Source organism: Neolamprologus brichardi, chromosome 3 (assembly GCF_056152115.1).
Source record: "Neolamprologus brichardi isolate AB-2024 chromosome 3, ASM5615211v1, whole genome shotgun sequence".
NCBI classification, from domain to species: domain Eukaryota; kingdom Metazoa; phylum Chordata; class Actinopteri; order Cichliformes; family Cichlidae; genus Neolamprologus; species Neolamprologus brichardi.
Window position 1 is genome coordinate 2611197 of NC_142106.1, and position 12134 is coordinate 2623330.

Below are 12134 nucleotides of genomic sequence, written 5' to 3' on the forward strand. Positions count from 1 at the left end.
ACAAAGAAAATGGCGGCCGTTACAACCTATGTCTAAAAATGTATAGTTTCATGCATCGGTTAAAACACTCGACTCCAGGTACACGACGCCCATCTGGAAACACTTCACGCAAGTCGAGCTGCCTGAGATTCACAGAATTTACAGAAAATGTTACATTTTTGTGATCGTTATCAGGACGACAGATGTCTTATATCCTGATATGAGAGTTTGGTCATATCGCACAGCCCTACCTGCACCCCTCTACAATCACACCTTGCTGGCTTAAAACCTGTTCTGCTTGTGTTGTTGTTGGTTGTGATGTGCATGACTGCCAGCGGGAGATCAGCAGCCATTGAATGTACTGTTACAGCAACCGTGTGATTATTGTAAGAATAAATGATGCTGCAAAGCATGAAAATGCCATCGGGTCTGCTGCGGTGGTTTAGTTAATTTATTTATTCTTTAGAAAAAAAATCTTAAATAAAATGTTCACGCAAACCAGTAAACAATTTAATACAAGTACTGTTGAGAATATAATACAAAAATTACAATTAAAATTCTCAAAAAAACAAAACTGGGTGAAAATAATATGTAAACAACTTAACAACCCCCAAAGCGTGTAAGTCACGTCACATGACAGCGCAACATCTAAACACAAGGGGGAGGGGAGCAAAGTGTGCCTGCTCTGCGCTGACACAGGAGCGGCGAGTCCAGCGACTTGGCTGTTTTGTCTTTGCCGAAAGCATTGCAAACAAGAGCGGAACTTGGGGGTCTCCACCCTGACTTCCAACCGGAGCGGCCAGCGAAGCTTACAGCGCCGGTGCACAGACGCCTGCCCAGGGGTCCGAGTAACAGCTAACAACGGTCGTGTCCAAATTCATGGGCTGCATCCTCCTGAGGACCCGGCCTTCGCGGTCTACGTGGACCGGGTCCTCAGAAGGTCGGGTAGGCTGGAAGTAAACGGCTGGGGAAATTGGACGGTCTAGCCAAGCGGTCCCCAACCTTTTTCGCGCCATGGACCGGTTCATGCCCGACAATATTTTCACGGACCGGCCTTTAAGGTGTCGCGGATAAATACAACAAAATAAAACTAGTACCGGTACCGTAAAAAAGAAAAGATTTATTCATAACACACGTGAAAAGACCCAGGAAAACCGAGTTAACAATAAAAATGATAACAAAATAACGCTCAAAACCGATAAAAACCCTGAAAACTATACATTTCACACCCGAGCCTCAACTCTCGCGGCTCGGTACCAAACGACTCATGGACCGGTACCGGTCCGAGGCCTGGGGGTTGGGGACCGCTGGTCTAGCCTTCTGATTAGCGTCACCGCTGTCTCGGTGGAGTTTAATAAACTCGGCCGTCTGCTCCTTGCTATCTAAAATATAACAGGACACTGGCGTAAATTCTCGACGATCTCACACTTCTGTTTAATCAGTTTTCTGTTTGATGTTTATTCAGCTGTGTGAAAATCCCGGAGGAACCCAACCGGGGGATTAATAAAGTTTTATTTCATCTAATCTAATAACTTTAATCTCAGCCAAACCGATTTACTCACGAACAAATAAAACACTGAAAAAAGCCCAACAATAACATTTTTAGGTTGTCTAAGTGACTTGTATATTACGTTTAACCTGAGTAGCGAAATTCCGCGGTGATCTGAAAATGATGTGCCGGGAGTTGTGCTGTTCTCGGCGGCTTCAGTGACCCTCGAGCTCCCGGCTAGCTATCGAGCTGGTGGGTAGCAGACGTCTCCGAAAACGTCGAAGCACTTTTGCAAATATGCGATATCTTGATAAACCGAGCAGATATTTGATGTTTACACACCCACATTCTCGCCTGAAAATATGTTAAAAGTTTTTTTTGTGACCCAGAAAGATTAGTAAGAGTAATTTTAAATCTTACTAGCGGCCGCCATTAGTGGAAACTGGAGTTTGGCTGGGCCGTGCTATGAATTCTGGGATATGGTAGGCCACGAAGGACACACCCGACCCATCCTTCAAATTCGGGGAAAAGGAGGACGCATTTGTCGGCTGCATTCGAAGGAGTCTACGAATTTGGACAGCCTTCGGCGCGTCGCTGTGACGAAATCGGTCTACAAATGCGGCCTCGGGAGGATGCAGCCCATGAATTTGGACACCCCCAACGGCTTCAATGAGGTGCCATGACATCACTAACAATTAAGGTTTGGGTTTTTTGGATCAATCTTTATTCGAATTGAGACCAAAGAACAGGAGCAGCAGCTAACTCAGTAAAGAGATTACCGGAAGTGTGCTCGGACACGGAGGTCAGAAGTTAAATCAGCCTAAACAAACACACTGAAGCTTTTTGAATATTTACCCGAACAATGATTTCATAATTGTGTAAGGTTGGAGGAAAGTTTGATAGTGTGAGGCTTATGTCCTCAAATTGTGGTTATGCAGGTGTTGTGCCAAAAAGTGATTGTCTGCCAAAAAACTTATTTTTTTAACTTTTAATTTTTTAACTATTATATATATATATATATATATATATATATATATATATATATGATAGTTTCACTATCTGCTGTCATTTTCTTTACATGACAGAAGCCTGGCATTTGAACATGGGTGTGTCGATTTTTCTTATAGCAACTGTACATGAGTTTTATCCACAGATTAAAATTATTATGTGCTTGATGTGCTTCACCTTTGGCCCTGGCTCTTCCCCTCTGACTGGACTAGGACATATTGCCACAAATAACACATTGATTCGTGCCATATAAAAAGTGAGACATGTCAATTCAGATTCTTTGTAAAATATTCACTAATAAATCAATTTACATCAGCAGCCTAACAATTGTCATGATAATAAATACTAGTTAATCTATAGCACCAAAACATCAGTCAGTCACCTGTGACCTCGCCTCTTCACCTCTGACCGAGCTACATGGCAGAGCTGCCTCTGTCACCTGATGAATAACAGTGAGACATTCCACATACATGCAGTCACACATGTGCTTCAAATACAGTCATGAACCAACAAGTCATCATCCAATCACCTGTGATCTTGTGTCACCATTACTCTCTGAGCTTGGTGTTGGTTCTTCTGTCAATTAGGACATACATGACAATAAGAATAAAATGTGGAGCTGCTTCAGTGTTTCTGTCAGTTTGTGCAGATCTTGACTCATCAGTAATGTTTGTAGGGTGAGTGCATTTTAAAGGTGGAATATTTGCAAAATCAAGACTCATACCTCATGATATTTTGTCTCAAAAATTAACCCTATGAATATGTCAGTGCCATTAGGATGAAATTATTGTGTCACCAACATTTAACGTTAGACATATAATTTTAACAGCCTCTGTAAACTAATATCCTGGCTGCTCGAGGCTGCCGTTTTCTCTGACAGTTTCAATCAAAATTAGAAATGCTACTCTGGGAGACTAAGAGAACTAATAGTGCTGCCTGTTGTGCAGTTTGCAAAACACATTATTCATGGTTACATGCAATTTTAGACTGATGTGGGCCAAAGCCTAGCTTAGCCGGTAAAGTTATTATGACGAACACATTTTATGAGTGAACTCGGCTTTAAGTGACTTACAGGTTTCTTTAAAAAAATACTTTCTTATATCCAGGTTCTTCCTTTTTGCTGCCGTCCTCACCTCTCCTCCTCGCAGCGCAGGCTTGCCGCTGCTAAAACTAAACAGAGCTCCCTGAAAGGCTCAGCCAATTACATTGGCCATATTTGTCACATGACGTAGCACTCCAGTAGAGAACGTAATTTAATACTTTCTGCACCGCTGGGTGAATGAGACGTTGACAGATCGTTTTTTTTCCTTTCTATTGGGTTTGTTTTTCTTTACTCGGAGAGATCAAATTATTGGTGGGGACAATTCAATAATCGCTGGATATTGGTGGGGACATGTCCCTTCCGTCCATGCCAAATCTACGCTCTTGCATTCACACAACAACATCTTCAGTCTGAATGAAGCTCAGCTGTTGATGCTGCTCACTGATTGGACTGTTGGTTTCAGCTCTGGTCTCTGTCTTTACTGCACAGGTGAAGGTAGGAAATGTGACTGGATCTATAGACTGAAAACAGGGAAACTCACTGTAACTATTTGCAGTGTAAAAAGTTTTCTTCCAAACACAGTGTGATGATATTAGATGTATCAGATGTCTGTTTACACTGGCAGAAACAGCAAGGCTTCATGTTACCATGGTCAACTTTAGTCTGAACCAGCCTGAAGTCAAACACACTGATGAAGGTCAAAAGCTGCAGTCAGATTAACATCTAAGATCTGTTTCTACACATAAAAGTCTGTACATGTTCTGGATCCATTATCATATCTTATCCATTCATCTTTTAGTAATTGAATTTTAAAAAGTTAAGAGACATCAATGTCATTACTTCAATGTCATCAAGACACTGAAATACTGACTATATGGAATATGAGCCTTTCTTCTTTAGAGGTACAGTTTAGATCTGACAGTGATCAGCATTAAAGTGAAATGCAATGCCGTGTTTTCTCAGTATAGAACCAGGAAGGAGCAGATACAAAGAAAAGAGGATGTGGTGAATCTTTGGATTACATGTATACCTATATACTAGGGGTGCAACGATACTCGTATCGATATTGAACCGTTCGATACAGTGCTTTCGGTTCGGTACGCATATGTATCGAACAATACAACATTTTTAATTTATTTTATCAACTTTCCTTCTGACGGTGCTGTCTGTGTTGAGCGCTCAGTGGATCTGCGCTCGACAGTGCAGCCTAGGCGGAGTAGTCGAACACAGATTCACTGAGCGCAGGACAAGCTAGCGAGACAGAAGTTAAGCTCGTTGCAACATGGCAAATTGAACCTCCCCCACCCTCATTCAGGTCTGGAACTATTTTGGTCTTCATGTGACGTATGACCCTGAAGGTAAGCGAGTCATGGACTAAAGTAAAACAGTATGTCAGATGTGCCAAGAAATGCTCAATTACATGAGTGGGAACTAGTGTGTTAGCACAGTTAGCTCGTTAATGTGTTGACACTGTCCAGCCCCACACATGGGGCAATCCACGGTAGCTCGTTAATGGAGATTTGCCGTGTTGTGGCGTTAACCTCATTTCAGATTAAGGCTGACAGCACTAGTGGGAACACAACGAATATGACTGCACATTTATGCCGACATCATCCTAGTGCAAAGACAAGTGGAAGAAGACAAAAACAACAAGCACGCATACAAACTTTACCGAGTCATTTAGACAGCCGTTAGCACATGATTCTCCTTATGGGGACCTGATATGTTTAATATGCTGCTGAGAATATAGCCCAGAAGAAGCGTATAGTATAGCTTTTATTTTGGAAAGAGACATTTCTCTGTAATAAACTCTCTTTTCCAAAGATGAGTGATTCCTCAATCAGATACAGGGCTCGCAAAATCGCTAGCGATTTTTCCAGTCGGGCTGCCCTGCTCTGCTCGTCGGCCTATCGTAGGAAGGAAAAATATATGTCAATGCTTTTGCATTCTTTCGGAAATGTAGCTGAGTAATTATGTCATTGGCATCGGTGAGCCACTGTCAATATGTGACATATTGAAATCGCGTTTGAATTTGCGCTTGTTTTTTGCTTTCACTTTGCAATCGCGCGAACTGTGCATAGAGAGCGACAGCACTCATTGGTGAGTGATGATAATTTGCGCACCAATTCCTCTGACATCGTCTTATCAATCGTTAGCTTACTATGCAAACATGACAAGTGAAATCTCCCGCAGCAAGCTTAAACATGTGAGAGGTTGATCGCAGAGAATCGCTGAGCGTTATGTGAGTACCTGTGTAAAAGCAGCAGGATATATATTTTAGTTCTGCTGAGCCAAATAAGACAGGTCAGGGTGAAGAAGTGACAGCCAAAGAAAAGCTTACCACAAAACGGAAAAGTTATGACAAATCAGACTATAAGGCAAAAAGAAAGTGCAGCTTTATGGTTTCATGGACAAAAATTTCTGTGGCTGCAATATGACGAGCTAAATAACCAGGGCTACACATAAGTGGTCCGCAGGTGCGCATTCGCTGTCAAAATAAAAAACGCGCACAAGATAAGAAGTTGCAACGCGTGTTTGCATACATAAGATTTTCAGGAGGAGGACAGACATTTGTTTAGAACTCATAAAGATGTCGAAGAAGCTCCTTTAAGCAATTACTGTGATGTTCCTCCACCTCCAAAGAAATGTCAGAAGGAGTCCGAACCACAAAAGAAGCGCGTATTCTCGGAAAAGTGGTTGCAGGAGGTGAGCTGGCTTCAAACAAATGATGAACGCACAGAGAGGTGGTGCAGAATGTGCCGTGAAAATTTAATAAATGACAAATTAATAAAAAGGCATGAACATTTTTTTTTTGTATCAAAAAAATATCGAACCGTGACACCAAAGTATCGAACCGAACCGAACCGTGAATTTTGTGTATCGTTGCACCCCTACTATATACACACTATATATCTCTTTTTGGTCAGATCTGCTGTGGATTATCATCATTCATTTTCCTATAATACACGTAGAGCTGCAGACACATCACAGCATTCAGTTCCAGTAGAGGCAGTTTATGACTAAAGTAACAGACATATTCAAGCACAACATGAAGGTTGTTGGGATTTGGTGCTGTATAAATAAAATTAAATAAAAATAAATAAAAAATGACAATGACCCGAGCATGCTCTTGAAAATAATATAGTGTAGGTATAGTGTATAGAAGCACAACTGCAGCAGTGACTTCACAAATGTTGTGTTGACAGGACAGACAAACACACACACACGCACTGAGGACTGGAATGTTGTAAGTTTTGTATGTAAAACTTTATTTTCAGCAATTATTAAAATTTATCACAAATGAACATTTACTGTGAAAAATACAGGCTTCTGCAATCAGATAATTCTTTCTGATATATTCCTCAGAGACCCTCAGAGGTCTGCCTGATATCAAATTAATACTATACAATTCTGCTTGTTACAAGTACAGAGGACTGCTGTGAGTGCTGCTCCAGCATGTGCATCTGTGGCACAGTGGGAGGAAGAGTCAGTTCACAGATATGAACTCAGATCAGAAGCTGTGGGAAATATTTCTGGATGTTATCTGAAAGTTTTGGAGCAGACTGAGAAGTGAAAAATCATCTTCTGCAGCTGCAACACAAACACCCTTTGCAGCTCAGAAGGCATGCTCGGTGGTGACATAAACAGTGATGTCATCGTAGTCTTCATTCAGTCCTTGACCTCTGTGATGCTGGGTCATCTCCATGGAGACGACTGGCTTGTTCAGTGTCTTGCTGTAGATGGACAGCAGCAGACCAGTGGAGATGCAGTATGGACAGAAGACCACTAGATGGCAGAGGAGTCTGAGCACAGACTCAGAAAGAAGAAGAGGAGGAGCATCTGAAGAAGGAGGAAGCGGAGGAGGTGTGTTGGTCAGTTAAACACAGCACAGAGGTGCACTAATCAGCTCTCTCTCCTCACAGCAGGAAGGCTGGAAGTGCTGATCCTGGATCAGCCCTGGAGGTGAGGCAGGTATGAGTGTGAGCTGTAGTTTAAACACTCTGAGCAGTCAGTGAGACCAGAAAAGCTCTGAGAACTTTACACTGCATGAACCCCAACAGGCTGCTCAGGACCAAACATGAGGAGGATATAAAAGGTGACCCTGACTGACAACATCTTCCCAGCTGCATCATGTCAGAGCTCCTCTAAGCAGTGCAAAAGAAATGAAGGAGGACTCTGTCTGTGGCTCTTCCTCCACATGAGGTCTTTCCTCCCTCCTCCTTCTTCATTTATTAGTGTTTGTTCCTCATCATCAACTTACCTGCAGGAACAGCCAGCCCAGACAGCAGCAGCACACACACACCTGCAACAGGACAGAGGTCACTAAAGTTCACCAAAGGTCAGAAGTCATGATGAGGACAGACAGGTGTAGGAACATCAGCTCACCTGCAGCAGTCAGCAGAAACAGGCCTGAAACTGAAGAACACACTGATCAGAGATCAAATGGTCACATGACCAAAGAGAAACATTCAGACTGCAGTGATTGGTTGCTGTTCCCACACATCAATAATCAACAGCGCCCTCCAGTGTTGGACAGACAGATAATAAATGTGGAGAAACTCACAGAAGGAGACTCGTCCGCTCCATCTCAGATAGCCATCACCTCCACACTTCCACAGGTCAGATCCCCAACCCCCTACATTACACAGAGCACACATCAGCACAGGAGGAGCTCCAACGACAGTCACCTCAATGTGCTTCATATTGTAAGACCCCACAATAACACAAGGAAACAATCAGATGACCCTCTTTCAGCAATCACTTTCGCCACAGTGGGAAGGAAAAACTCACTTTAACAGGAAGAAACTTAACTTACTAATGCAAAAACATAAATAATCTCAATCATTTCTACTGATTTGTGAAAACATACGTTCATTTTTATACTTTTAAATGTTAACACAGTTTAATTAGCACAGTAGTAACACAGCCCCGTTTAGACTCCCCCCTGCTTGCTGTTGGTGTTGCTTCCATGTAAAATAGGATGGCTGCTGTTAGCCTTCATTAAGCTTTATGACTTAAACATGTATCAGAGTGAGTTCAGCGTTCTCTGTGTAAACAGACGTTGGTGGAGCAGCTGCAGAGTTTGTTGATCAGCTGCTTTGATGAATCCTGCAGCTTTGTCGCAGTAAAGCTTTTACAGGTGATTGCAGGAACATCGCTGTGTTCTTTCACTCCACCTGAGCTCTGCGCCACGATAACGTTAACCTCAATGTTAAACTGTGACATCATTATCAATGCTGCTGTTGTGTTATCAGCAGTGTTGGTTAAGTTACTTGAAAAAAGTATTCAGTAACTAATTACTGATTACTACAGTAACTAATTACTGATTACTTCCCCCAAAAAATAATCCCGTTACTTTACTGATTACTTATTTTCAAAATAAATTAATTACTTAGTTACTTTTTAAAAACATGACTTACAACCTGAATAGGTGATAAAGTGATAAATCTTTCAGCCCAATTCTACTTTTTCTGCATAATCCATCATACAAAATGTAATCAAATGGAAAAGTCTCTTTTTAAAACTTGTTTTATTAGTTTTAATCTTTTAACTTTATAGATCAAGCAAAAATTAAATTATATGCAACATTCTCTGACTGGAAGAAATCTGTTTAATATTTAAACCTATTTTCTGCACATTCCAGCACATAAATTTTTTTTTTGTGTTTACACTCACTCTTTCAAATAAATGCAAGTAAAACACAGCAGAAAATAAATAAAGTCAAAGACTAGCGGTCCTGTTGCTCTATTTTCACCTGTAAAGCAGGAGTGGGGTAGGCGGAGGTTTACCCTGGTGCAGGTGTGCAGCGGTCAGTGGAAGAATCCACGAGTTTCTCTGTGAATTTCCCATTACGTCGTAGCTACTCGGTGCTTGCTCGGAAGTTTAGGGTTTTTTTCGCTGTAAAAAGAAAGTTTCTTCCCACCCAGTGAACAACGGACACTAATGTTTTTGTCACTTTTTATGGAATCAAACTCAAAGTAAGGTCAGTACTTCCACGCTTTAAACGCTGCACGCTCATACTCTCTCTGCACTCGATATATGATCCATTGTTGATCTGCACACAGCTGTTGCCATGAACGTCGCACTCGCTTACGTTATTGTCATGAGACACTCTCGCAAAAAAATCACGGTTTTAGTAATGCAGTAACGCAGCGTGCTTACAGGAAAGTAATAGTAATCCAATTACCTTTTTTGCAATAGTAATCCCTTACTTTACTCGTTACTTGAACACTGGTTATCAGTGTTTGTTTTTCAAACCGGGAGCTGTGTGGGCTTACTGCTGTCACACTCTTACTCATATGTTTGCACTGCAAGTCTGTTTTTAGTCACTAATGTGGCCTGTGTTTCCATGGTGACAGTGGAGTGCTACAGAGTCACGCTACAGAGTCACGCTACAGAGTCACGTGTCAGACGAATTATTGAATTTTTGCAATCGTAATCCAGATGTTGCAGACCTGTTGGAAACATCAACAGCTAGTTTCAGTGATATGTGAAGATTTGCTGGAGGATGGATTAATGCGTGGAGGTCAAAGGTCACAGACATCAGTCAGCATGACGGTAGAGCTTGCTCTGTTACTAAGTCACACACACACACTCTTCACCTTCTCTGTTCCTCATCCTTATGTAGCACACGTAGGCAGCAGCCAGAATGATTAGAGTACCCAGCAGCACAGCTGAGAGGACTGTGGGCCAGACTGGAGGAGGAGGTTCTGTAACACAAACACACGAGACATAAACATCATCAACATGTTTGTATGAATTCACATCAATCTGACCTCTGTCAACTGACCCGTGACCTTTAACTGTACTTCAGTCCAGCTCAGCTCTTCTTCGCTCCTGAGGGTGATGCAGGTGTAGGTTCCACTGTCAAAGACTGTAGGGTTTCTCAGAGTGAGGCTGAGGTCTCCAGTCTGCAGAGCGTCGGCTCTCATTGATGTCCGACCGACGTAACGAACGTTTTGATCATGAAGATTGTCACCACTAAGCAGGCGCACGTGGACTTGCGGGTTCTTGAACTCATCAAAGCGCCACAGAACTGCTGTGGAGCTCCTGGAATCATCAGCTTGTATCTGACAGGGAAGCAGGACAGACTCCACCCCCTCATAAACCTCCACCCCTGAGGCATGCTGGGAAACTGAAGACAGAAACATGAAACAGATAGACGCTGTGACTCACAGTCACCTGACCTTTCACTCACACACACACACACACACACACACAGTGATATTCTCAGAGTTCAATTCAATTCAATTCAATTTTATTTATATAGCGCCAAATCACAACAAAAGTCGCCTCAAGGCGCTTCATAGATACAGAGAAAAACCCAACAATCATATGACCCCCTATGAGCAAGCACTTTGGCGACAGTGGGAAGGAAAAACTCCCTTTTAACAGGAAGAAACCTCCGGCAGAACCAGGCTCAGGGAGGGGCGGCCATCTGCTGCAACCGGTTGGGGTGAGAGAAGGAAGACAGAGCCCTCTGTGTCACAGAGACACAGAGTGTCACAGAGACTAAGAGTTTGACAAACTACTTCCAGAGTTATTTAATTTTAAACCTTTTTCTTGTATGGACCCGCCCACCTGGCTGCATGAGCCAATCAGAGCTGTTCCCTGCACCACAAAGTCTCATGGACTGGTCTGCAGCACAGCGTAAAGGTGGAACCAGCTCTACTGACTTTATTCTTTAAAGTTTTAGATGAACCTCTCATTTGTATTTTACTTTTTTTCTCAGAGCTGCTCTGAATTTAGTAGGAAGATGAGGACCAGTTTCATTTTTAAGCAAAGACATGAACATTAGCAAGAAGAAAGCACAACGTGGATTTGACAGCAGAGCTCAGTTCACCTGATGGAGCAATAAAGATGTTTTTATTTTCCCACTTTTTCTCTGTTCATGTTCAACTCAACAAATACAAGCTGAGTATCTTTATTAGAATTTAAATCCAAACTAAAATAAAATAAAGTTTGTTAATTATTAAATCAATATTAAACAAATTTCATTTCACTTTGAACAAAAACAGCTGGTAGAAATGTCCTTCAGGAGCTACTTTTACTTTCTTACTCTGAGGCTACGTCCACACGTACCCGGGTATTTTTGAAAACGCAGATTTTTCTATGCGTTTGCACCTTTCGTATATATCTATCTATATATATATATATATATATATATATATATATATATTCAGTAACGCACATACACTCTTATATTGTACATATATTTATTGTTATAATTCTCAGATTTACTTTTTTTCCTTTTGTTTTGTTTGTTCTTATGTTATTGTATTTTGCACACCTCTGTTGCTTGTGAAGCTTACACACCAGAATTTCACTTGCATGTGCTGAACCAGTGTACCTGCACATGTGATGTGACAATAAAAGTGATTTGATTTACTGTATGTACTGATACTGCATGTAGTGCAGATATTGATATGTAGTACTGATACTGATTGTTGTACTGATACTGCCCGTGGGTACTGATGCTTATATGTAGTACTGATATCTTAGGGTGTGGGTGAATGTTCCACTGTGGTCAATCTTAAGTTACAGCACGGAACGACCACGCTCCCCACACGGCTTCTTTTTTCTCTCTCTGGCTCCTCCCCCTGCTGGGGTGTGAGG

General features: G+C 41.9%; 1 protein-coding gene across 1 annotated transcript; it reads right to left on the reverse strand.

Moving 5' to 3' along the window:
• Nucleotides 1-7134: 7134 nt before the first annotated feature.
• Nucleotides 7135-10669, reverse strand: LOC148103128 (uncharacterized). The gene is made up of 6 exons (XM_087838642.1): nucleotides 10309-10669; nucleotides 10121-10228; nucleotides 8083-8154; nucleotides 7905-7934; nucleotides 7780-7821; nucleotides 7135-7358 (listed from the first exon to the last, which is right to left on the reverse strand). The coding sequence occupies exons 1-6, from the start codon at nucleotides 10667-10669 to the stop codon at nucleotides 7135-7137; spliced, it is 837 nt and encodes a 278-aa protein (XP_087694768.1).
• Between the last annotated feature and the right edge of the window lie 1465 nt (nucleotides 10670-12134).

Bases quoted from the DNA above. Each gene is read 5' to 3' on its own strand.
- LOC148103128 (XM_087838642.1), bottom strand. From the start codon at position 10,669: ATGTTTCTGTCTTCAGTTTCCCAGCATGCCTCAGGGGTGGAGGTTTAT. The intron at 10,229-10,308 runs GTCAGTTGACAG...TTTGTGTTACAG, and splicing joins AGTACAGTTAAAGGTCACGG to AACCTCCTCCTCCAGTCTGG. The intron at 8,155-10,120 runs GTGAAGAGTGTG...TGTGTAATGTAG, and splicing joins AAGGATGAGGAACAGAGAAG to GGGGTTGGGGATCTGACCTG.